At 49.8% G+C, this 26,188-nt stretch overlaps 2 protein-coding genes across 3 annotated transcripts; both read right to left on the bottom strand.

The window, feature by feature from the left end:
- Window positions 1-4,608: 4,608 nt before the first annotated feature.
- Window positions 4,609-9,774, bottom strand: Krt26 (keratin 26). Of its 2 annotated transcripts, none has more exons than XM_004633734.1 (8): window positions 9,331-9,774; window positions 8,829-8,911; window positions 8,196-8,352; window positions 7,956-8,117; window positions 7,756-7,881; window positions 6,732-6,949; window positions 5,445-5,506; window positions 4,609-4,760 (listed from the first exon to the last, which is right to left on the bottom strand). In XM_004633734.1, the coding sequence occupies exons 1-8, from the start codon at window positions 9,772-9,774 to the stop codon at window positions 4,609-4,611; spliced, it is 1,404 nt and encodes a 467-aa protein (XP_004633791.1). The 2 variants fall into 2 exon arrangements, with proteins under 2 accessions (XP_004633791.1, XP_004633790.1); XM_004633733.1 differs by having other exon boundaries at window positions 5,445-5,512.
- A 5,629-nt stretch (window positions 9,775-15,403) lies between these two features.
- Window positions 15,404-19,758, bottom strand: LOC101563528 (keratin, type I cytoskeletal 27). Its single transcript, XM_004633889.1, has 8 exons — window positions 19,336-19,758; window positions 18,547-18,629; window positions 18,026-18,182; window positions 17,479-17,640; window positions 17,236-17,361; window positions 15,892-16,109; window positions 15,685-15,734; window positions 15,404-15,564 (listed from the first exon to the last, which is right to left on the bottom strand). The coding sequence occupies exons 1-8, from the start codon at window positions 19,756-19,758 to the stop codon at window positions 15,404-15,406; spliced, it is 1,380 nt and encodes a 459-aa protein (XP_004633946.1).
- Window positions 19,759-26,188: the final 6,430 nt, after the last annotated feature.

Raw genomic sequence — 26,188 nt, forward strand, 5'->3', positions numbered from 1 at the left:
AAGGTCCCAGTTATGGCCTTTTCCTACTGGAATTTAATTGATGAAGTCTTATTCCAGAGACACTGTGACCCGGTTGTTGCTAATGTGATAAAAAAGGGTGAAAATATACTACAGGGACAAAAAGGTAAAACCCATCTTAAAGGACAAAAAACCCCCTAAGGGTGTGTGCCCTCCTGTAAGGGAACAGAATCTTGAAATCAAAGCCAGGAAGCTGCTCGGTATCATGACCGACATGGGTCGCCCGAGGTTCAGAGCCCTCCGCCATATAGCGCTGATCCCAGCACGACTCCTTCGGCGTGTTTGGCTTCTGACCCCAGAAAGGAATTAAAAGGCAAAATTGAACTTCTCAAAGAACAGATAAAATTAGAGAAAGAGCGCCAAGACCTCATAATCTAATTAGAAAGATTAAAATCAGGAAAACCCAAAAATAAAAATATAACCGGACCAAAGGCCTCCTGTGTTCAAAGGCCACCCTTGAGGGGCGCTATCCCCAAAAGCTTCCTCCTGTTAGACCCACAAGTATTTAGATAGATCTATAGATAAGATAGATCTATGTAAGGCATAGATCTAGATAAGGCAGAGGTATTTCCGGTATCAGAAACAACAGGCACTCAAGGACAGATTTGGCGCCATTACACTAGTTTCGATTTTAAAGTACTCAAGGAACTAAAAGTGGCAGTTGCCCAATACGGAGCCACGGCTCCATACACCACAACCATTTTAGAAACTGTGGCTGACAACTGGCTTACTCCCGAGGACTGGCAGGCATTAGCCAGAGCCACCCTCTCCGGGGGGCGGGGATTATCTCCTATGGAACTCTTCCTGTATACAAGGAAGCTTCCACAATGATAGCTTCACTGTTGATGTTGGATTTGTTACCTTCACCAGCTGCAATCAAATACTTAACTACAGTAGCCCTATTTGCCCAAAAAAGGGACATGTGTTTGTATGTGGGGGAAGTTTAGCCTTCACATATTTACCTACCAACTGGACAGGACGATGTGTCTGGCAATTGTATTGCCTGATATAGATGTCATCTCTGGTAATGATCCCGTACCTCTTTCCAGTTTAGATTATGCTATGCGCCGCACAAAGAGGGCAGTCCAGTTCATCCCTTTATTAGCGGGGCTAGGAGTCATGGCGGCCATGGGGACAGGCACAGCAGGATTGGGAGTAGCAGTACATTCTTATAGTAAATTATCTAATCAGCTGATTGATGATGTTCAAACACTGTCTGGTACTATCCAAGACATCCAAGACCAGATAGATTCATTAGCACAAGTAGTCTTGCAAAATAGGAGGGGCTTAGACCTTCTAACAGCAGAGCAGGGAGGGATCTGCTTGGCTTTACAGGAATGCTGCTGCTTCTACGCAAACAAGTCCCGTATTGTTCGAGATAAAATGAGATTTCAAGAAGATCTTATTAAGAGGAGAAGAGAGCTATTTGAAAACCCTTTCTGGAGCATATGGAATAGAGTACTACCCTACCTTCTCCCCCATTGGGCCCCTTGATTGGACTATTAATACTTTTATCAATAGAACCCCTGATAACCCTCTTACTTCTGGTTGCAGTTGGCCCATGCATTTTTAATAGGCTAATGGCTTTCATTCGACAGCAGTTGGACACGGCCTTAATGAAGCTTATTCAGGTTCCTTATCACAGGCCTGAGATGGCTGAAAGGGAAAACTGCGCTGGAATACAACCAGCTTGTGACGATGAAGGTCTGGAGACCTCTTAGTTCTCCCACCCTTAGTGAGATGGTCAGGCTAGCCAGAGATGGGTAATGAGGGGCATACATGAGACACCACTCACCTCCTAAGACAGGAATGGGACCTTCTGCTGTCATGGTCTCCTATGACGGGTAAGGTTTGAGTAGAGGACACCTTGACCTAAGACAGGCACTGCCCCCTCAAGGGAATCAGCCGTCTAAAAAGCCGTATTTTACATACATATATAAAAGTAAAGGGGGACCTGTGGGAGGCTCAATAACTCCAGGCCTTCATCCTATTGTAAGTGGGTTTCCGCGTTCCTCTTCCCCTACCTCTGCTGAGCTAAGCTCCTAATTCTTCTCACCCCGCCTATTTCCCATAAGTCTCCTGCTATGCCCCGGAGGTGGGACTTCCTGTCATAGCCCGGTTGCCTAGTTACTCGCGCCTTTTACCCGCCAAGGTCACTTCCCTGCGCCTACACTATATATACCCAGCACCTCCCCTGAGTAAACGGGACTTGATCAGAATCCTGTCTTGTCTCCATTTCTCACATCTCCTGTCCTTTGTCCCCTCCTCCATTCCCTGCTCCTCTCCCAGGTGACCTTCGTTGACTGACCCGCTGGCTCGGGACATTTGTCTTTTTTGTCTCAGGAAGTATGGTCAGTCATTAAAATCATGAACTTGGGAGCACTAGGTTATGCTTGTGTTAAGTATAAATCTGTCATACGTAGGGAGACAAGTTTATCTGTTCAAGCCGGCAAAAGTGAACTCTTAGAAAAGGAAGTTAAATGGTTTTTAGAAAAACAAACCCTTCTGTTGGTAGCACGCAGGTTGCCAGCACCGGTTAGTCACACGGGGAGCGGGACACGGGGAGCGGGCCCAGCGCCGTGGGTGCAGGACGGTTAGGAAGCCATGTGTCCGAGAAGCTGGGTACGAGCGACAGTCTTCCGGATTCTGGGAGACTGAGCCTCGATAGCACCTTGCAGTTGGTATGAGAGCCGGTAATGAAACAGAACAAGGGATACCAAGGCCTAAGGGGTGGGGGCATCTGCTGACCAGGGCTTAACTGGGGGCGCAGAAGGCAAGTGCTGGAGAGGGGCTGGGGTGGGGTGGGTTACTGGAGAAGACAAGAGCCAGGCACAGCATGGGCCAGCTAGGCAAGGAGCTCTACTCCTGGCAGTGGGACTGACGCGCCTCAGCACGCGCCTGCATAGAGTCCTCTTCCGGTGGCAGTGGCTCTTAGGAACTTGGCTGCGCCCTAGTAAAATCCCTTCGCCGATTAGGCCGTGTGTGTGAGACTCTGGGGCACGTGGATGAAGGAGCCTGATTTGCAGCGAGGCCAAGCCACGATCGGCGGTGTAGACACAGAGAAACTCCTTAATTGCTCTGCGTGTGTTTCCTCTGTACAAAGGTGAGGATACCTAACTCATTAGCTTTTAGCGGGATGAGATTGGTGTGTGCATGTAGCGTAAATTCAGGTGAAAGCAAATGAGCACAGAAGAGCGACCTTCGGGAAATGTCCCTGCAGCTCGGGAATCAAAGCACGTCTAACCCGACACACTCCAGCTGCACACAACTGAGATCATAGCCCGGGTCATCACGATTGGGGCCTTTGGTCACTAGAAGGCTCCCTAAAGGTGACTTGCAGCTGTAGCTCCACCTTAGAAATTGCCTTTGGGTGACAGCAGCTACCTTCTATGGGGGCTTGGAATAGCGCCAATCAAGGCTGGGGCTGCATCGTCCACGTTTACCTTAACCAGATGCATGTCAGCGGGAATGGCTGTTTTGATCCCCACGGTGTCTATCTATCAGTTTGTTAGGACCCCTTAGTGGTACTCTGTTGGGCCACTGTGCAATCCAGGTGATAGCAGAACTCCTGCTTTATGCCACCCATGTGCCCAACCCCCTTCAGCTCAGCACTTTGCAGCTGCCCAGCCCCCGCTGCACTCCCCAGAACCATCGGTAAGGATGTCAGACCTAATCTTGTGTGCTAGCGGACAGGAACAAGACTGGCAGCTTCCCTCGGGTTTGCCCCATTCAACCACCATGGTGAAAGCAGGGAGGTGTGTGTGTTACCCAAGTGGAAAAGTAGCTGTCCAGGGTCAATCAGTGAATTCACAGCTGCTGTTAGCCCCTCACTAGACACTGCAAGGGCGAACACAGCCTAATGACAGTCTAATCTGCCTGCATAGTTAGACGCCCTCACCTAAAGAGTCTTTCCCCCCCCCCATGTTTGTATTTGGTACAGGGTCTCACTACACAGCTGGGACTCATGGTGAACCTCCTGTTTTCAGCCTCCCCGGTGCCGGGATTACAGGCATGCGCCACCATACCCAGACTGGGTCTCTGACTCAGAGTGCTTGAGGGTGAGACTGGGGATCAAACCCTGGTCTCCCTGTGCTTGCCAAAGCAGGTGCTTAGTCAGCTGAGCTATCTCACCAGCTCCCCTCCCCTAAAGAGATCTGATCATTTGCATAGCTAATCAGGGACAGATCTGAGACCAGAGCTGAGGACTAGTGACCTTTCCGATTTATCCTGTTATTAATGGAGGTACATGTGACCAGGAGGTGAAACATATTATTTTATTATCAAGCCTTTAGTATTGCCTGCATTAAGCTCAACCATAGAGATTAAAAAGACACAAATTTGTAGATAAAACCCCTTGCAACAGGAGAATTTGTTACGAGCTGACAAAAGACCCTGGAGAATAAGAAAACTAGGGAGAGAGCAGGAATTGGCCTTCTTTTGAAAAGAATTACTTGGGAAACAGAACAAAACAAAACAACAACAAAAAGCAAAACACGAGAAAGGAAGAAGAACCAAATTTTCAGAGAAATCTAAGGGGTAACTCTGGTGACTGGTAGGGGCATTTTGCAAAGGCAGGGTTTGTTTGTAACACTAGGGGGCTTTAGGAGGTACCCGCTGCTCCATGGTGATGTTGCTTATTTTAGAGGATCTTTCTTCCACGGAGTGGACCCTGAGGGAGAGGACACTGCCCAGCTGGTCCAGCTCGTCCACCATCGCTTTGACAAATGTTTCTTCCGTTAAGTCTAAAAGCAAAAAGTAGAGGAAAGCTCAGTGACATTCTCAACAAGCAGAAAGGTGTAGACGTGACAGGTATGCTCACAAATTTCTTGTTTGCAAGCTTGGAAATGATCAATGTATAACACAGTGTTTGAAGGCAATGCATGCCAAGTCCTGGTGTGTCTTCTTAGATTTGTTGCTTTTTTTTTTTTTAGACAAATAGATGTGTAAAGGCATACATGAAAAATGGGTTAAAATAAACTAAAAGTCAGGCAAGGATGTGCTTGGAGTAAGCAGTGCCTTATTTATTTATTTATTTATTTTATTTTATTTTTTGGTACCAGGGCTCAAACTCAGGACCTTGTGCTTGCTAGGCAGGCACTTATGCTGCTGAGCTATCTCCCAGGCTCCAGGCAGTGCCTTTTCAAAAACACCAACTTGTCCTTTTTTTGTGCTTTAAAATAAAATATGTATCAAGCATGGAAACTAAAAAAGAGTATGTATGTTCTGGGTAAGAAAAACATGGGGGGGATTGAGTCCTCATTTCAGTAATCCCATAATCCGATCATCTCTGTTCTCTAGGGATTTCAAATACAAATATTAAGAACCACTGTCATGACTGCTCCTCTCTGTTCTCTAGAGGTAAACTCTGCAGCCAATCTTATTTAGTTAATAAATTAGGGATTAGCAAACAGACACTCTTTCTGTACCTTTGACTTGATTTCCAGAGTTGGCCGGCTTGGGTCCTTTTGATTTGCAACATGTGGAGTTGCTCCTGCTGTGAAGGAGAGCGTACAGAACTGCAGTCTTTCTTTTAGCAAAGAGCTCATAACAAAGAATTGGGAACAAAAGTTTTGGAGTTCTAATTTCAGTAAGATTTAAGTTGCTCTTGTGTCTAAGGGATATTAGGAGGCTCTCTGTGACTTCAACAGAGTGACTAATGAGATTATGTGGATGTTTATGCTCAGAAATGTCTGTAGGACCAATTCTCTTTTGCCTAACAATGTGGGGACTCTGAGTTTTCTCTTAGGGTGGCTTTTTATTCAAGAGGCCAGTGAACACTTGTGGAGGGCTGGACCGGGCTAGGCTGGGCTGGTCGCTTTAGGAAATGTTCGGAAACACAGTATCTCTGCACCAACAATTACCCCAGCATGGGGTGAGAAGCGCTGTCCATTAGGTGTAGAGAGGGCTGCATAGTATAAACTGCAGGAAGCTGTAGCCTCCTAGAAGAGCTGACTGTGGAGAGCCGACCCTGGGACCCTGGGCTCAGAGGCGCAGAGCGTGGGGTGGCTACGGGTAGGTCCTCAGTCACAGGTACTGATCACAGAGTCCACCTTGTAAGACTCGGTCACACACACTTACCTTCCACGCGTGGGGGCTACGGCCAGGACTGGCTATGAGTGTCATTTGAGTTTCATCACAATTTCATCAATGAAGAAATTAGGGTCCAAAAAAGAGGTGAAAGCCTAAGCTCCAGTTTGCCCAGTATGGAATTCACACTGCAATTCTTGACTTCTTTTGGCTCTTGGTTAACTAATTATGTTGCTTCTCCAATTAAATCTTCCTAGTCATCACTGCTTCTTTAATAGAACTGCCATACCTATGTAGGGTAACTAACTGGTGAGGTGACGCGCAATTAGAGGGTGCTGGGCGGGGCTGGAGCTTGGAGGCAGAGCCCTTGTCTAGGGTGGGGGAGCCCTGGGTGCAGTCTCCAGCAGTGCAAAAAAAATATGGCTTATTATAATAAATGTGCTTAACCATAGGTCACAGAGAGCAATTACCCTTGGATCGGAGTACTAAAAATGGTAAACATCCTATATTTAATTGTCCTTTTATTATTGCACATAAAATACTTCATATAGTTTGATTTTCAAATTTCTGGCTGCTTCCGGTCACATTTCTTTTCACTGGAATGGGGCCAGGCGTGATCCCTACAGCAGGAGGCTCTGTGACACAACTCGGGTGTAGGTATCGCTTTCCCCCAAGCTGACACTTACCCTTCTTCTCCATCTAGTAAGCTGCAGTATGTTTCAATTTCCTTTTCCAAAATCATTTTGATATCAAGGAGCTGTTCATACTCCAGCTTCTGGGCTTCCATTTCTGTTCGAATCTGCTGCAGCTGCTCCTCTCTCGTTGCGATCTGGTCCTGGATTTGCTGGAGTTGAACGCAGTAATTTCCTTCCGTCTCAGCCAGCGTGTGTTCATAGGACTGTTTCTGAAAGAAGCACCCCGGGAGCCCTCAATGTGTAATAGAGAATGGTGGGTTCGTATTGTAGGTAGTCCCGAGGTGGAGAATACAGTTTACGTACTTTCAACTGGAAATCAAACCTGGCAAGATTTAAAAAATCAGTTCCCTCTTAGCTGAGTGTGGAGGCACACAGCCCTAAGCCCAGATATTTGGGAGGCCGAAGCAGGAGACTCACATGTTCAAGGCCAGCTTGGGCAACTTAGTAAGACCCTGACTCAATAGGTAATTTTTTTAAAAAGGGTTGTGGGTATAGCCAAGTGCAGAGCACTTGTTTAGCATATGAAAGGCCCTGGGTTCAATATCCAGTTCCTCGGAAGCACCCCCCCCCCACACACACGTCTTTCCATTAAAAAAATAACTTCAGATTTTGGGATGGATGCATTAGAAGTACTGCTTAGGGCTGGAACCATTAACGTTGAGTACACTGTATATTTTTGGCATTTATTCTGTACCTACTAGTATAGAGCCACTCCTATTATACATGTTCATGTGTGGTTAAACACACACCACCATGTTTCCCGTTTGGTTGAGCGCCTCTCCCACGGGTCCATGTGTTGCAAGCAGGTGTGGTGACGTTTAGAGGTGCAGGGACATTTTACGGGGGACCACAGGCGGAGGTGGTGCCAGGCTGCGTGCACTTTCGGCCTCCAAAGCTGAGAGCTCAATTAAGTTCCTTCCAGCGTTAGGCATCGAGCCCCAAGTACTGCGCTAGAGCACTGAGCGCGGGCGGGTGCGCTCGCACCTGCGCACACACGCCGGCAGTCCCCGCGTACCATAGCCAGCAGGGACTGGAGCTCTATTTCCAGGGTCTGCAGGCTGCGCTTCTGTTCCGTCAGCTGGCTCCGGGCTGCCATGGCTGCACCTGCGTCGTCCGAAATCTGTTGCTGCAGAGAAGCACTCTGGAATGGAATCGCCCAAGGTCAGGGGCCAGCGCGGCCACCCAGCGGCCTGGCGCAGCTGGCCCGGGGTCTACCTTCTCGTGAAAGCAGGCCTCGGCGTCCCTGCGGTTCTGCTCGGCCAGGTCCTCGTACTCCGCGCGCATGTTGTTCAGCAGCACGGCGAGGTCGACGCCCGGGGCGGCGTTCATCTCCACGTTCACGTTGCCCCCCGATGCGCCCTGCAGGGCTCTGGTTTCCTGGGATGAGGGCCAGGATTAGTGCTCTAGGGAGGGCCCCGGCCGGTCGGAGTGGGGCCCGAGCGGGGGCTCGCGTACCTCCTCGTGGTTCTTCCGCAGGCAGCTCAGCTCCTCGGCGAGGTTCTCACGCTGTATCTCCAGGTCCGCGGCGCAGCGCGTCAGCTCCTCCAGCACTCCCCGAAGGTTGCTGGTGTCCGCCTCCATGATCTGGTGCAGACCCAGCTCGTTTTCGTACCTGAAAGGTCGGCAGGGCGCCTGAGACCCGGAGCCAGAGGCCGTGCGAGGCATTTGAGGCTTGCCTCGACGAACTCTTGACATAGTTTTCGATACTTATTGATTCGCAAGGATCATTTGGGTGAGAGCAAATTTTCCCTCTGTTGAGCTCAGCAGTTCAACAGAATATTACTGGTCTTAAAAAATCATGGTTGTAGGGAGATGGCTCAGTGGAATAAGCTCTTCCCTGGCAAGCGCAAGGGCCTGAGTTCAATCCCCGGTTCCGGAAAAAAAAAAAAAAAAAAAAAATCATGGTTGCTCTTTAGGAGGGCACGTTAAATTTGATTTCTTTATTCATCTAGTAGGGTTTCCTTGGAATGTTTTGGTCTTAAAGGCAAAAGTGGGGCTGAGAAAAAACACAAAAGCCACATTCTTCAGTCCAATGTAGTGGTTTTTTTTTTTTTTTTAATCCTAATGGAATTAATTATCTGCACCTACTTCAGCTTGAAGTCATCAGCAGTCAGCCTGGCGTTGTCGCTTTGGAGAACAATGCTGGCGTTAGAGGCGGTCACAGAGATAATCTGCATAGGGGAGAAGGTGCAGGGCGATCAAGGTCAGCCCGAGGACGCTGCTGGGGCCAGTGAGGCTCTGCATCTTCTTCACTTCAGCCCCACCAACATCATTCATGTACGCACTAATCTGATTTTTCTTCAGATAATAAGTGTCCAGCGCTTTAAGAACCACGTAGATGTTCCGGTTTTTCTTGATCAAAAGGGGTGTGAATTAAATAGAAAAACAATGCGATTACATGAATTTCGAAACCATTTCTCCTTCCTTATTTAATTTTAGAAATCTGTGTTGCGGGCCGCGGCTCTTACTTAGCTCCCGGACTGTAGAGCGAACCCATTCTAAACCCGTCCGTTCGGAGCGTCCACTTACGTTTTCTCTGCCCTGCGTGGCGCCTGCTGGTGGCTAAAGGACGCAGGCCTGTGTTGCCTACCTGTGTTTTCAGATCCTCAATGGCTGCGAAGTATCTGCTGTAGTCGTGCCCGAGTCCCGGGAAGCGCTCCGGCCCGCACCTGTCGTACCAGCCCGCGATCTTGCGCTCCAGCTCGGCGTTGGCCTCCTCCAGGGCGCGCACGTGGGCCAGGTAGGAGGCCAGGCGGTCGTTGAGGTTCTGCATGGTCACCTTCTCGTTGCCGGACGGGAGACCCTGCTCGTTTCCAAGGAAACCACCGCAGCTGCTGCCGCCAGACCCCCCACCACCTTGGCAGGCGCTTCCTGCTGCAGAAATACCCGCCAGCGTGCACGCGAAGCTGCTCTCCGCCGCTCCCGGGGCCGCGCAGGTGCTCCCAGCCCCGAAGCCGGAGCCCGCCCTGGGCAGCCGGGCAGACCCAGCCTGGGCGCAGATGCGCCTGGAGCCGCCGGAGAGCCGGAACGACATGGCCGAGCGGAGCCGGCGCCTTCCGAGAGCAGCAGGGCGGGCGCCTTCGCAGGGCCAGGCCGCGGGCTTTTATAGGACGCGGTTGGCCTTTCAGGCTCTCCTATACCGATCTGTAATAAAACGCCCCTCGCATCCTAATTGTTGTTTTCTACAATTGGCAGGTTTTTAATAGTTTCCAGTAGGTGGCAATGGTGCCCCAGGGGCGCTTTTATACATGAAAAAGGTGCCAGGCGAGTAATTCTAAATCATAGGCTCCAAGAGTTAGTGCTTCCAAATCATAGCTTCACAGACGATAGAAAAGAAATCAGATTTTTTTTTTTTTTAAACTAAAAGATGTCAGCGTATGTCCTCTTCATCTCTGGACTCTGGAATGGCTTCTAGTCCTCCCTCCCACAGGACAAATAATTCAGACAAGAAATGTTTACTGCTCTTGCCCCACAGATGCACGTGGAATTCAGTAAGACCTTAGTTTGTGGGCGCAGTTCAGCCCAGAACCAAGCTTGTAATACCAACACTTGTGCAGCAGAGCAAGTTTCCCTCTAAGAAATCACGGAAATTCAGAGGACTCACCCCACAACTCAAGAATATTCACATAAAATGATTACCATACTGTGATATGATACAAAATTATAAAGAAAACACAAAATATATAGAAGCAAATTCTTCTTACCTTTGAAAGCCTTCATGGCTGCTGCGAGGGACACAGGAGGGAGGAGGGTCGTCGTGAGGAGACCTCCGCTGCCCTTAATGGAACTGCTGCTCCCCACTGGCTCGGTGGAACCTTGGCCCGGGAGACAGCTCGGCGGCCTAAGCACCTGCCTGGCAAGCGCGAGGACCTGGGTTCGATCCCCAGTACTGCATGCTGTGCTGGCCGCTGAGTCCGGGCATGGTGGTGCACGCATGCCTGCAATCCCAGCGATGGGGAGGCTGAGACAGGATCACTGTGAGTCCGAGTTGCATAGTGAGACCCTGTAGTAAATAAATAAATAAATGAATTAAAAAAAAAAAAAACCAACCCAAAACAAGGAACCTGGTCAGTGACTTTCGCTTTGCCTCCTTTTGAGGATCCTGGGGAAGCGTGATGTTGCGTTACTTTTAGGCAGACCCATCGCTTGCGCGGCTGCAGCCTCACCCGGGTGCCGCTCTTCTACCTGATTTCGCACTGTTTCTGACACTCTGTACATCTCCTCATCTCACTTGAACTGAGGCTTCCTCTGCCTTTTTCTCCTCCTCTGCAGTTGAGATCTCCTCCAGGACCTCTTGCTGTTGAGAGGCAATTACCAACAATCCTGGAGAGATGAGGGGTGGAGAGGGAGGAAGGGAGGGCAAGGGAGAGAGAAAGACGAGGCGAGAGGGAGAAAGACAGAGACAGAGACAGAGAGAGACAGGAAGAGAGACAGCAAGAGAGACAGAGAGAGAAAGAGACAGACAGAGACGGGGAGAGAGAGACAGAGATAGACAGAGACAGAGACAGGAAGAGAGATGGAGAGACAGACAAGAGACAGGGAGAGAGACGGAGGGAGAGAGGGAGACAGAGACAGGGAGAGAGACAGCAAGAGAGACAGAGAGAGAAAGAGACAGAGACAGAGACAGGGAGAGAGAGACAGAGATAGAGACAGAGACAGGAAGAGAGATGGAGAGACAGACAAGAGACAGGGAGAGAGACGGAGGGAGAGAGGGAGACAGAGACAGGGAGAGACAGTAAGAGAGACAGGAAGAGAGGGAGAGAGATCGAGAAAGAGAGACAGACAGAGACAGAAATGGAGAGAGAGACAGGAAGGGAGAGAGACAGAATAGAGACAGAAACAGGAAGAGAGATAGGAAGAGACAGAGAAAAAGACAGTGACGGAGAGACAGAGAGAGAGAGGGAGAGAGAGAGAGAGAAGAACCATTGGCACAGCTGTGATCTTGTGACCTCCAGCATCACCTACAACTCGTACTGCAAGACATTGCTTGTTTATCAAATTGAAATTGACTAGAAACGTTTGCCCCTTGCAGGGAACGACACAGAACAGGTTCCTTGTCATCAAAGGTTTTACTCTGTCTCCACTACGCCCACTGTGTTTTGTCTTCTTGATATTGAAACCAGAGACCCTGGATACCTAGTGGGCTTTGATGCGAAATTTTAATTGGTTTTCAAAAAAAAAAAAAAGAAAAAGAAAAAGAAAAAATAATAGAAGTCTTGCCCAAGTCTCACTAAACCTCAGGAGTCTATGGTATTGATGGGGAATTTTTTTTATTGCCCTTTCTTGATTTGGCCCAGGAGTAGAATAATCAATCCAAACAGCTTTTGAGTCTCTAAACTGCTTCATTCTCAACATTAAAAATAGTTTCCGGGGGGCCAGGGAGACAGCTTAGTGGCATAGGTGTCAGACCAGCAAGCTCAAAGTCCTGAGTTCGATCCCAGGTAGAAAAAAAAAAGTTTCCTGTGCTTCAGTTCAAACGTGTGCACTTAAGGTGAGCTCTTGGGAGGTGTGCGCTCTGTTGGTCCCCGGGATGAGGTGTCCAAAGGAGACGGGTGCTGAGCCCGTCACCTGGGCTCTGCCTAGAGGACAGCTGTCGTAGGCAGCAGGCTCTGTGCCGTCTTGTCCTGATGCCCTGGGGAGCCCAGCCAGCCCTGTACTTTGTTTCCCTCCTGGGCGAACGTAAATAACAGCACAGGGCAGGCTCAAATGAGAGCTCACCAGAGACAATAATGAATGACCCTAAGGCCGTCTGAGGGCCACAGACATCTTGTATGTGTCAATTATTTATGTCATTATAATAAAGTGGCCATGGCAGACGGGGCCAGGCCTCCATCACTTGCAGTGCTACAAATTGACCCCTGAACTGATTTTAGGTTTAGTTTTAAAATAGTAATTTTTCTTTTTTTTGGAAGGAGATCAGGTGTTGTGAGATTGGATGCTTTGAAGGGGACCCAATGGTATCGTCGTGGAAGGATTTGCAGCTTCTCAGGAGTGGAATGTATCAATTTTTTAAAAATCCATATATTTATAAGTAGCATTAAAATATTAAAAATACCACAAATACTTGAAAAGAATATATTAGTTCAGCTTCTCGTCGGCTCACGTTCAGAACAGAGGAAGCAAGACAGCTTATGTTCAGAGACTCGCTGCTGATTTTGTTGCAGCCTGATCACACTTTAAGCTTTTGCCTTTGTTTCCCATGAATTAAGTAAGGGAAACACAGGACGCGGTCCGGGTCGCAGTTTCCACAGCTTGAGTTTCTTAGATAAGAAGTGTTACGTGACTGCAGAGTATGATTAATGTAATCTATCGATCTCTAGATGGCTTGTAAACACTTATTAACTTAGGATGTTTTGTGAAATATGTTAAGCATATATTATTAGCGCCACTCTGGGAACGGGTTGGCCCTGGTGCGAAGGTGCCGGCGTAGATCACAGGCCACTTGGCCGTCACAGTGGCCAGGAATGTCGGTGTCAAGCCCATTTGGAAGGTCCTCCCCGTTTACTCACAGAGTGAGGCTCTCGGATTTGCTGAACCAGGCTTAGTCCTTTCTCGAAGGAGAAGATAGACTTCATCACAGAGGCCCTGGCCACTTCTGTCTACGTATTTGTTCCCCGACAGTGGTTATTTTGTTCGTAGTAAGAACCCGTATCTAGCAGCATTCATTTATGTCTTCTCGAGAATCTACCAGGTATTAGATTGTGACGTGACTTGCATGGGCTGGGGACGTAAAGGCCTCGCGTGGAGTTCCGCCTTTAGGTCATGTTGATGCCTCCTCCTTTCAGGATGGAGCTCCTTGTGAGGTGGTCCCACTCTCACGATCAGATGCTGCTTTCTCTTCTCAGCAGTAGTCCCTGAGCTGTTCATATTCATTCCAATGGACGAGCCTACCTTGATGGACAAACCATTTATCCAAAGCTCATAGTTGAGTTCTGACTCTTGGTGTTGTACATCCTATGGGCCTGGACAATATATAACCACCTGTGTCTCCTCCCATGGTAGCAGGGAGTGTTGTCGTTGGCCTCAATGTCTTCTTCTCTGTCTCTCTACAGCCCCTCCCCCAGTCAACAGGATCCTGTGTCTCCTCAACCCTGCTTTCTCCTGCATGCCATATCATTGGACCAATCAGCGCACAGTCTTTCCAGATTATGTTCTTCCACTTAGTGCTGCACCTCCAAGCTCCCTCTTTGTGTCTTCCTGGCTTGACAGCACACGTGAGTATCCGAGGACCCTCCACTGCTGGGTCTGCCTCAGTTTCTGTATCTGCTCACCTACTGGGGGACATCATGGGTTGCTTCCAGATTTTGGCAGCTAACAAATAAAGTTATCATCAACATCTGTGTGTGGGGGATTTTGTGCGAACACCCATTTTCTACGCCTTTGGATAGAAGAGTGAGCCTGGCAACTCCTGGATCATAGGTAAAGGGTGTGTTTAGTTTGGGAAGGAAATTCCTCCACGCAGGCCATAAGCCAAGTACTTCCGACTATAGAACCACAAGCGTGGGCGTTCTCTCCTGATTTTGACACAGAGTATTCGGCGAGGGCCAGTGGGTGAGAAACTTGAGCGAGGAGGGTATTTGCTTTAGGTCCACCCAGGTGTTTCCACGCTCGTAGGGAACGGTGGGAGCAAGACAGTGGGAAACTGGCTTTCAGCTGACTCGCACTGGTTCTGCAGAGCTCCCTGTAGGTACTGTTCCAGAGGACACAGGCTGCGCCCTCAGCAGAGACAGCCTGTGTTTTAGGAGACGTGTTCTTTCTTTCTCAGAACAGCAGGCTCTACACCTCCTCCTATCATGAGGAAGTCTTGAGCTGCTGGTTAGAGAAATAGATTCCTTGATGTTGAGCACTAAGTATTTCACTTGAAGTGTATTTGACCTCAGGGACGCATTACTCTGCGGTCTTATATGGGGCAAGCTGACCAGAGGACCAGTGAGTGCCACCCTCACAGCGGGGTGACTGAGGTGACAACTTCAATGTCCTCTGGAATTCCCTATTTTACCACTTATCCACATCTTTCTTTCCCCTTATGCCTTCCGAAAAGCTTACCCTTGGTAGCATTGCCTTCACGGGTAGGATGTTTTAAATTTTTAAAATTTATTCCATAAGCGTGCTGAACTCGGGGAACTTTTTAATTTTTATTTATTTTTGAGACAGTGTCTCACTAAGTCACGAAGCTGTCAGTCACTGGGTGGAGTGGGCTCAGATCTGTGATCCTCCTGCCTCAGTTTCCCAGGGTGCTGGGATTCCAGGCACGCATCCCCAGGCCTGGGTAGGAGTTGAGTTTGGTCACTGTTCTGTTCTCATCGTCTGGTGCTTATTCTGTGCCCGATAAGTATTGGAGGGTGGGAGGAAGACATTTGAACAGAAGAGGGAGGCTGACTCCACCTAGTGTACATGTTAAACTCATTCCTAACTTTGAAGACCACTAAGTTACACAGAGGCAGTGGAAGGGCAAGCCAGCCCCATGGGAGGATATGTTTAAGGTGCAAAGAGGGATCGGAGTCGGGCAGGATAACTTGCAACAGGGAGATTGTTTATTGAAACATCACCATAGAGAAAGCGAAAGAAAAGTCACTATTCTACAAAGAGCTTGTCACAGTTCACTTGAAGAAAAGGAGAAAAATAAGAGGCTCTCAAGTAGGAAGCTGGCTACATCTGGTGGCTTAATTTAGGGAGCTGTCCTTTCTTGGTGGGGATACCCTCTGTTCATTCTTGTTGATTTTGCTGGGTTTCTCTTCGATGGTCTGAATTCTGGATGGGAAAACTTGGCTGCGACAATCTGTTTCTTCCACAACTGTTTTAACAATGATGGGTTTCGGCGCATCTGAAAGGAAGGGTGCATGTGAATGGTTAGAACTGGAAACTCATAAGCGGAAGATCACTCATCCTTTGAAACGTACATGAGAAAAAAAATAACGGAACGCTCTCACCGGCTTGGGCTCACCTCTTATCTGATATCCTGGTCCTCCCTGGCCCTTTGATCTGAAACAAGATCTGTAAAAAATAGATTTTGATTAACTATTTCACTGGGAGCTTTGCTGAAGAAGTGGAGCCGCTCTAGCTGCCCAGCAGTGTGTCACAGGCATGTTGCACTTGTTTCTATAGGGCCTTGCTGCAGGAATCTTCAGCTGTGTGGGGAAGCAGCACTCACCCGTCGTCTCCGTCGATGAGGCGGCAGTAGGTCTCGATCTCCTTCTCCAGGTGCACCTTGAGGTCCAGCAGCTGCCCGTACTCCAGCTTCTGGCCTTCGGTCTCCGTCCGCACCTGGTGCAGCTGCTCCTCCAGGGCCCCGACCTGCGCCTGGAGCTGGGCCAGCTGCGAGCAGTAGTTGCCCTCGGTCTCGCTCAGCGAGCACTCCAGGGAGTGTTTCTGTGGGGTGGGAAGACAGGGCGCAGTAGAACACGTCGCTGCTCTGGGCCTGAGGCAGCCAGGTGCTTTGCGAGGCACTGGAAAGAGCTCCTCTCACAGCATGCAAGTCATCGTAGGAAGAAGGTATAGGGTGTGCATGGGGGTGCTGGGGTACCTTTTGCCATTTGCCCCAGAAATAAGTCCCTTTACCCCTCGCTACCTTCTTTCTAATCATCTGACATTCTTGGCTCAGGAGAGTTGTAGCTCTCGGTCACATCAACTTTGGATAAGTAGACTTTTTGATGTCCTTTAAACTTAAATAGTCCAATTCATTGGCTTGGGAATCCGAATGGGTTTATGTGAGTCCACAGAGGAAAGACCTGCTAGACTTCACATGGCTTGAAGAGGAGGGCATCGTCCCCTTCCCTCTGCCAAACATTTTAACCTAAACGCTTATTTATGTACCTTCATAGCATTGTTCATGGACAGACTCTAGAGGTTTACTAGCCATGGCGGGAGTTAGAAGATTTGGAGAAATATCCTGGCTCCTTCGCATCTAACCACGGGGCTTTGGGGAGCACTTGATTTCCTTGATTCTTAGACGCTTCTTTTGGAAATAATGACGTGAGTTACAGGCCTGCCTTTTCAGGCCTCGGGCTCACTGTGGGCTAACGTGGGTGAAGCTGCCGCGCCAGCCCTTGAGGAAGACGGTGGCTGCCGCCGCGACACGCGGTCAGCTCCAGATCCAGCCCTCACACCTCTATTTGCTTCTTGTTTTTGCCACCTGAGAAGGACCTTAGTGCTCTCGGTGAGGCAGCCGAAAGGAGTGCTGAAGGAACCGGAAAGGTACACGCGTATGTTTGCTGGCCGTGGACAGAGGTTTTGGATAGTTTTACTTGGGAGAGAAAAGGGAGCACGAAAACCCTATTTTCTTCCTGAAGTACGTTAGCATAACTGTGCTGGCTAATTCCTATTGCTTCACGGTTCTTAGTACCTCGGCATAGTTTTTAGGCAATAAAAAGTATATGCACAATGCCAATTCTTACGTCAGTGCTGCCGCTCCTGGCTACGATCTAGAATCTGTAATATTCGTTCATTGATCTCGTCTTGCTTTCTCCAGCAAATCTGCTTCTAACTTCACGCTTACCAAGGCCACGTTAGACTGCAGCTCGATCTCCAGGGCTAGCGCCACACGCTTCTTCTCCGTGAGTTCGTTCTTGGCTGAGGTGGTGGCTCCGGTGTCTTCAGAAATCTGCTGCTGCAGTGAGGCACTCTGCAAGGCGTAGGCCAAGTCAGGCATGGGCACTGCCTCTGCACCTGGGCACACCTGGGCACACCTGGGCAGCACCTGGCAGGTGAGCACGCCCTGCCCCACCCCCCACGGCTTTACCTTCTCATTGAACCAGGCCTCGGCGTCCCTGCGGTTCTGCTCCGCCAGCGCCTCGTACTCGGTCCGCATGTTGTTCAACAGCACTGTGAGGTCCACACCGGGGGCCGCGTTCATCTCCACGTTCACGTTGCCCCCCGCCGCGCACTGCAGAGCCTTCATTTCCTGAAAGGGTTTTGTTTAACCACCTTAAGATTCTTTTTATTTTAAACAGGGTGTCACTGTGTAGCCCAGGTCAGTCCTGAGCTCACTCGTGGCTCAGGCTGACCACTAACTGATTTGTAATCCTCCTGCACAGCCTTCCAGGTGCTGGGATTATAGAAATGTGCTATGACTCCTGGCTTTAGCATCTATTTTTTAAAGGAGTCAGGAGGCCAGGGTCCATAGCTTTTTTGTTGTGTTTGTTTCTCTGGGGAGGGATGAATAGAAACATTTAAAATAATCTAAGTTATCAGGAGAAATTGATAACCTCCTCTCGGCATTAGTTTAAGACGAGGTTTTCATCATCTGAAATGAAGTTTTCACTTGGGGAGGGAAACCAGGCACCCACCCCCTCGTGGTTCTTCTTGAGGTGGGCCAGCTCCTCAGTGAGGGCCTCCAGCTGGATCTCCAGGTCGGCTCTGCACAGGGTCAGCTCGTCCAGGACTCGCCGCAGCCCGTTGATGTCGGCGTCCACGCTCTGGTGGAGGGCCAGCTCGTTCTCATACCTGGAACACGTTTATGGGGCGACGTTCATCCCGTTCCTTTTAGTCCATCACAAAACTCAAGCTTCAAGCATGAAGCTATCGCTGTTGTCCAGAATGCTTCCCATTAGATTTCCCACCACGTAATCGAAACACATACACTCCCTCGATGCGAGAGGATGGAATTACTCAGAACTTCCTCCTGGGACCGTGACATTGCTTTGGGTCCCCCCCAGGCTTGGCCGGTAACGAGGCTCCTGAGCTGCAGGTTGGCTAGCACGCATTGGCTTAGAGCGAGTAAGCGGATAAGCCTAGAGAGCAGTGCTACCTCCTGCAGACACGAGAGTCCTCTGAGGTGACCTGTCACCTCGCCTTTGGGGCTACTTACTTCAGCCTGAAGTCGTCAGCGGTCAGCCTCGCGTTGTCATTTTGCAGCACCACATTGGCGTTACTCACGGTGGCGGAGATTATCTGATGAGTGGGGAGTTCGTTGAGAGTGAGGAAATAGCTTTAGAAATTTGAATTTCTTCAAAATAAAGTTACCTGTGAAGTTCTAGTGATTTTTAGCATCTGTATCTCCTAAGGGCAGGATTGTTTTGCCAATGGGAACTTCGACAATGGCTCTGGTTATGCTCCCTGCTATCTCCACCCAAAAGCCTCTTTCTGTTGGAAAGTTTGAGTATATAGTTGAAGACATTGGACAGATTGTGGCCTTTCATAGTGTTAAAACCACACATGTATACCTAATGCCAGGTAGTGGGAGGGTCATGTTCAAAGAGCAGAATTTTAACAGAAAGTTTTTGTTTTCACTTGTGTATTTGGTACAGGGTCTCACTGCACAGCTTGGACTTGTTGTGAGCCTCCTGTTTTCAGCCTCCCCAGCACTGGGATTACAGGTGCGTGCCACCACACCTGGACTTGGTCACTGGATCAGTACGTCCTGGGGATGGGGCTAGGGATCTAACCCTGGTTCCTGCGCTTGCTAAAGCAGGCGCTTTTGTCTGCTAAGCTATCTTGCCAGCCCAGAAATGATTGATGTTGATAATGAGCTGTTAAAATTTAGACGCTGAGCCCAAAGCCCTGTCTGATGGTGTATACGTTTGTGTCTGCCTCTGTGTGTGTGTGTGTGTGTGAATATTGTGTCAAGTGTTACAACCCTTGATGTTGTGTCCCTTACCTGGTTTCTGAGGTCATCAATGATGGGAAAGTATCTGCTGTAGTCGTGGTCCAGGCCCCGGCAAGAGCCAGGCCCAAATTTCTCGTACCAGCCCTTGATCTTCTGCTCCAGGTCGGCGTTGGCCTCCTCCAGGGCGCGCACGTTGTCCAGGTAGGAGGCCAGGCGGTCGTTGAGGTTCTGCATGGTCACCTTCTCATTGCCAGACAGGAGGCCATGCTCAGTCCCAGCGAAGGCAGCGCAAGGGTCACTTCCTGCGCCCAGCGTATAGCCTCCTGCTGACGGGCTGCCCCCGAATGCACAAGAGATGCCGCTTCCAATGCCTGGGACTCCACAGGCGTTCCCAGCTGTGAAGCCTGCGGCCCCGCCCGAGAGCCGCCCGGGGGAGTCCAGCCGCTTGGACACTGAGGAGAAGCGCATAGACATGGTGTCCACACTGGGGCGAGGTCCGGCCGTCAGTGTTGGGCTCAGGTCTGTTCGCTTTATATACACAGTGTTAGGGTGTTTCCACATAAACTCTGCCACTCGTAGCAGAATGGCATCTGCCAGCTCATTGCAAATTATCCATAATTGGGTGATTTTTTTCTTAATGAATGTCTTGGCCCCCCTACTGTTTCCATTTCCGTGGGTGGAGAGTTACCGCGGGGCTGTTATCTCTGCAGCAGGCAGGGTGGAGTGTCATCAGGGCCATTACAGGATGCCTTTCCAGTTGAGTGTGAACAGCCTTTCCTGCCTTCCAGGCTTCAGGGATGTAGAATTCATCTGAGACTGAAAAAGTGGGATAGACGCGTCTCTCTCTCCCAAACCAGGAACATTAGGTTTTCTCCAGAAAGCCGAGCACTGTAATCATAGTTTTCAATCAGGCATGTTGAAAATAATTTTAAGGGGCCAGCCAGATAGCTCAATGGATTAAAGTACTTGCTTAGGCAGAAGCAGGGACTGGGATTCGATCCCTGGTCTGCCGTGCTGCCCCCCTCCCTGCGGTACGCCGAGATGGCGACTGAGACTGGGCGTGGTGGCACGAACCTGTAAGCCCAGCACTTGGGAGGCTGAAAATAGGAGGACCACTAGGAGTCTGATCTGTGTAGTGAGACCCTGAAACCCTGTACTAAATACATTTTTTTTTTTTAAACAGGAAAATTTTAGGACTGTGGGCTCAGGATAATTCTCAAAGAAATACACAGAATGAAACGGGCTTGTCCTGGGAACAGTCTTGCCTCGCCTGTGACCCCCGAGTTCCCATTTACCTCTGCTGCTTTCCTGCCTGGGCTCACTGGCTGAGCAGGCTCAGCACAGAGACTGATTCGCCTCTCTGGGCCTCAGCTTCCCTGGCTGTGTGTGAAGGGCCGACTAGTGGGCTCCGGGTGTCCTTCTGTTCGCTGCATTCCTCCCATTTCTCCATCTCTTCCTCTTGTTATTTATAGAATATGTTTTTTGGGGGTGGACTTCCTCTGCATTGGACCGTGTGAAGTTCAGCTCCCTTGCTTTAGAGCTTTAGTGGCTGAGGCTGAGTCAGGGTGCAGCTCCAATCCAGCGACGGCTTCTTCTCTCTCTTCTGTTCGGACCTCCTCCCTCATGATGCCTCCCACAGCTGCTTCTGAGAGTCCTTCCCCCTCTCCCCATGCTTCCTCTTCTTGCCCGTGTATGATGCCTGCAGCCTGCCTTTTGTTGTCCCCTGTGATTTTGCACTCAGCAAACTTTTCTTCTTGTTCTTGTACCGGAGATTGAACTCGGGACCTTGCACTTGCCAGGCAGGTGCTTATGCTACTGAGCCATCTCCCGGCTCGCTCGGCACACTCTTCTTGATACAGTTTTTCCGACTTGCTGTTCCCCTGTGTTATTACTTCCTTTCCCCACTGTCTGCCTTTGTTCACATTATTCTTGCCACTTGTTTTTCTCTTCCTAAAAGTTTTATAAAAATGATTTGCTGTCTCGCATCTGCCAGCAACCAGGGACATCACTTTCAGTTTTATGGATCCAAAGCGAAGGTGCTCAGAATACAAATTTTCATGACCTAACAAGTGAACCTGTAGAAAAAAAAGCAAAAAAATTTTATCAACTGAGAAATGATATATTAAAGTATTATAACATAGGGGCTGGGGAGATGGCTCAGTGGAATAAGTGCTTCCCTGGCAAGCACAAGGGCCTGAGTTCAATCCCCGGTTCTGCCAAAAAAAAAAAAAAAAAAAAAAAAAAAAAAGGCTGAAAAGTATTATAACATATTACCAAAATTTTGGCACCAAAATATTTTTTGTAGTTTGTAAGTTTATGCTATCCTAAGGCTACTTTTGTTACCCCAATACATTCTGTGAGTCACCACTTATATTGAAAAGAGTCTCATTTTTTAGTACTTTTTAACTGAACTTTTTCCTGATTTTTTTTTTTTTTTTTTCTAAAATTGAGACAGGATCTCTGCATGTCTAGGCTGGCCTTGAACTTACTGTGTAGCCAGCCTAAGCTGACCTTGAACTTGGGGGCGATCCTCCCGTCTCAGCCTCTTGAGTGCTGAGATTACAGGTGTGTACCACCACACCCATTCTTTCCTGACTATGAAACCAGAGCCCCCCATTTCAATTTTCAGACCCCCAAACTTACGGCGTCAGCTAGGATTGTTGAGTTCTTCTCTTGGGAGTCTGGAGAGTCCTAGAGAAAAGACCTCCAGATGCATATTATTGAGCATTCTTCATGAAATGAAACTCATTACACAACCATCTTGGAATAAAACACACACGCGCACACAGCTGCATAGTGAGCTTCCAGGCGTCTAAGGCTGCTTTCTTCTTGGAAATGGACAGAGTTTCAGAGCTCACCATACACTGAAAACTGTGCAGTACAAGCGACAGAGCAAGCAAGCATGCAAACAAACAGAACAGCACCAAGAGGAAACAGAGATAATACAGAAAGCAAAAGAAGCCAAGCACACAGCTCAGCGGCGCAGCAGCTTCCTGGCAAGCACAAGGTCCTGAGTTTGGTTCCCAGTACAAAAAAAGAAGAAAAAAGAAAACTTTAAAAATGCACCTACTTCTAATTTTTACTGTTAGGAAGAACAAAAATGCCGCATGTCCAAAACATGGATCGCATATCAGTATAACTGACCAGTAAGCACAAGAAAAAGTCATCAGAACAAAAAATGAACTTCCAAACTAGAACTTCAGCAGATGGGGTGTCTTGGGGAATTAAAGAACGTATCTCTTGAAAGTTAGATCAAGAGGATGGAAGAGACGGGTAAGGGGGCGTTCAGGAGGCCATTCTAGACTCTTCCGAATCAAAGCAGGGAGCAAGGACAAAACTTTATTTTGTGCCTGTTCTCGGGTCTCCTGGAGAACTGAAGGTTGACCATCTGCAGCCAGAGACCCCCGAGATGCACAGGCAGGAGGTGGACTCCGTGCAGCGCTGTGTGTTTCCTCCAGAGAAGGCCGGGAAGGAGCTGCCTGGGGTGCAGCGAATAACACCGTCAAGACTAACCCACTGCGATGGCAACACTGTGCTTTCTTTTTTTCCTAAAATGTATTTATTACTGGGTCCACAGGGTCTCACTACACAGACTGGATTTGTAGTGAGCCCTCCTGTTTTTCAGCCTCCCAAGCGCTGGGATTACAGGCACGCGCCACCACGCCCAGTCTCAATCGCGTCTCAGCGGGCCCCGGGGCGGGCGAGGCCAGCACTGCAGGCCTAGGCAGGCGCTTCAGTCTGCAGAGCTGTCTGGCCCGCCCACCAACACTGTTCTTTGACCGTCACAAAGAGAAAGTGGAATAAAAATGTGTGCACACGTGCGATGTCTCAACGCACTGACCTCCTGCTGCCTTTGCTGGGAATTCACTAGCGGGGGAAGAAACATGATGAAGGGAAGCTTTGGGTCCATCCAGGAAAAGTGGCGGGGACAGGGCCACCGGATGACGCCCGAGATTGACAGCCGGGTGGCAGCTGCAGGAGGAGCAGCTCCTCGGGGAGGCTGAGGCCGATGAGTGTAGTGGAAGTCGGAGTCCAGGAACTTAGTGAGACCCCGTTTCAAAAAACAAAACCAAACCCCAAAATTCCTCATCTATTGACTGGGTTCCATCCCTGAGACTCCATCATTAAATACATTGTTCACAACGCGCTGAGTTATGTGCATTACAGTGTTCAGAACCAAGAAGCGGTCAGAGGACACTCCGACTGGACGGGTCTGCTTGATTCGCCTGACCCTCACGTGCAGCCCTGTGACGTACGGCAGAACGTGCCACCACGGGACCGCGCGGCCCAGGGCAACCGCAGGCATCGCAGCAGTGCGCAAGCAGTGTGGACAAGCAGAAAAGACGCTGAGGTTCTGTCGGGAAGATGTACAGGACTGTAAGAAATAATCCAGGGTGAAGTCGGCGTGGAGGCTTCTCAGTCTGGCAAGTGTGCCTCGGTTGTGGTCACTCTGAACATTCGTTAGACAAGCAGCCCGAGGCATGAGGGACATTCAAGCCACAGGGGCTGGAGTTGGCTTAGCACAACCGCCCTGGGATCGCCGAGGGGGGAGAATTGCCTCCTGTTTCGTACTGACTGGAGAATGGGGCGCCTTCCAGGGAAGGGGTAAACATGACTGCTTGATGATTTAATCAGGGTGATAGACAGCTCAGTGGTCTAAGCATCCGCTGGGCAAGTGCAGGACCAGGGTTTGATCCCTGGCACCACGGGCTGCACCAGCCCCACCCTGTGCGTGCCCAGCCAGCCACCATGACCAGGCCTGGTGGTGCAAGCCTGTAATTCCAGTGCTGGGGAGGCTAAGACGGGAGGGTCGATATGGGTCTGAACTGTGTAGTGAGACCCTGGACCAACTACATGAAAAAGAAAAAAGAAAAAAAAGAAACAACTCCCCACATCGCTGTGACAAGGCAGGGGAGATTCAGCGATGTAGGGAATGAAGTTGATATGAAATTAGAAGGACAGCGCAAGCCTAAGGACCGAAGAGGTGTACAAGGAGGAGCCACCAGAATTTAGCAACTAATAATGTCCAGGGGGCCGGTGAGCTGGCTCAGCAGACTAAAGCAGTGCTTATGCAGGTGCACGGACCGCGGTTCAATCCTGGGCACCACATGCCCACCAGCTCCGCCTCAGGGTGTGCCAACCCTGCCAGGGTCTGGGCGTGGTGGTGCGCACCTGTAATCCCAGCGCTGGGGAAGGTGAAGGTGGGAGGATCACTAGGAGTCCGAGCTGCATAGTGAGACTCTGTGACAACCAAATACATTTTTAAAAATGCAAATATTGCATGTGTACTTCATGCCTGGTGCTTGTTACAAGAAGGCACAGCGCTGTGTGAGTCCTGACTTAATGGCTACCCAAGCGCAGGGGCTTGGATCCCTTCTCCACGGGGATGCCGAGTCCTTTGTCAGTGCAGAAGCCACAGCAAAAAGTGGAGGGACGCCGGGCATGGCAGGGCACGCCTGTCATCCCACCACTCTGGGAGGCCGAAGCAGGAGGACTGCAGGTGTGAGCCCGGCGTGAGCAACTAAGTGGCTTAGCAAGAACTTGTCTCAAAATAATAATCATAAAAGACAGAGCGCTGGTGATGTAGCTTAGTGCAAGGGCCCTGGGCTCATCCCTTGGTCCTCGACGCCCAGGAGGGTCAGGGTAAATCTTCAGGGTTGAGGAAGCACACACCCAGGAGCCCTGCAGCTCCATGTAGCAGAGAAGAGCACAGCCCCGAAGGCCACCAACGGTTCCCACACCCCCAGGAAAGGTGGACAGATTGAGCGGGAGGGGACGGTGTGTTCCTTTCTGCTCTGTGAACTTGGCAGACACTGAAGAAAATCCACACAGACTTTAGCTCGGCATCCCTTCTTTGCTGAATGCACACACAGGGAGCTCTGCTTCGTTTCTTCAACAAGGAGTGCTGCATTAGGGCTTGCAGTGGACTGGTGACGGGTGGGCAGCTTGTTACGCCCAGCTGAATCTGTCAGCGTGGGGCTGGGTGTGGGAGGCCCGCCTGAAGGCTGCTGCCAGCCGCAAAAGAGGCCAAGCTGGAGAAGCTGCTGAGAGGCTGTCAGGGAAGCTGCATGGAGAAGCTTCTGGAAACTCCTGGTTTTCTTGGGCTGTTCTGCTGGAGGGTCTTGTCACGCTGGCTTTCCTGATGATCTTGGCTGTTCTTGTCAGAGGAGGAGCTCGGGACCTTCCCTGTCGCTGAGAATGGCTGCAGCTCACTTTGGGGGTGCTCTGGTCCTCATCTCGAGCAAGGCTTCCTGCCTCTGGAGGGGAAGGTGGTGCGCTGCTCAGCCTCACGGGGAAGCTTGTCGCCTTGGCTTTCCTGATGGGAACGCGGCTTTCCTCATCATTGGAGGAGCGCGGGACCTCACTGCTGCTGAGGACGGCTGTGGAACCGCCGGGGGAGCTCTGGTGCCTACCTCGAGTGTTGCTTCCTGCTTTTCAGTTCAGATCCCTCAGCCTTCTGGCTCAGATCGTTCATCCCACTGGCACAGACTTCCTAGCTTCCATCACTGACCCTTGGGCCTTTCCAGAGCAGATCTGTGAAGCAGACCTGCATGGGACTTTGTTGTGGGCTCCAGGCCTCCAGTTGGACTTGAGGGGAGTCGGCTGGAGTCTGGGGTCTTCAGTGTGTGGGCAGATATTCTGCACTCTTGTATATGATTCTTTGGGGGATTATAAAATAATCTCATAAAATGAGTCCTATATTGTATTTCCCTTGTAAAAACCGCAAACCACAACAGGGTTCTTCTTCTTTAAAGTCTGCTCATACCCACAGCACCCTTGGCAGAAGAGGAGGTGATCACCTGCTGTGGAGAGTGGGTCGCCAGGAAGACAGCGGCTTTTTAATTTTCATTTTTTAAAGAGAATAAAAAATATCATTAGAAATGATATAGAATTTCACGAAACA

The sequence above is a fragment of the Octodon degus genome, unplaced genomic scaffold (assembly GCF_000260255.1).
Source record: "Octodon degus isolate 3935 unplaced genomic scaffold, OctDeg1.0 scaffold00056, whole genome shotgun sequence".
In the NCBI taxonomy this organism is placed as follows: domain Eukaryota; kingdom Metazoa; phylum Chordata; class Mammalia; order Rodentia; family Octodontidae; genus Octodon; species Octodon degus.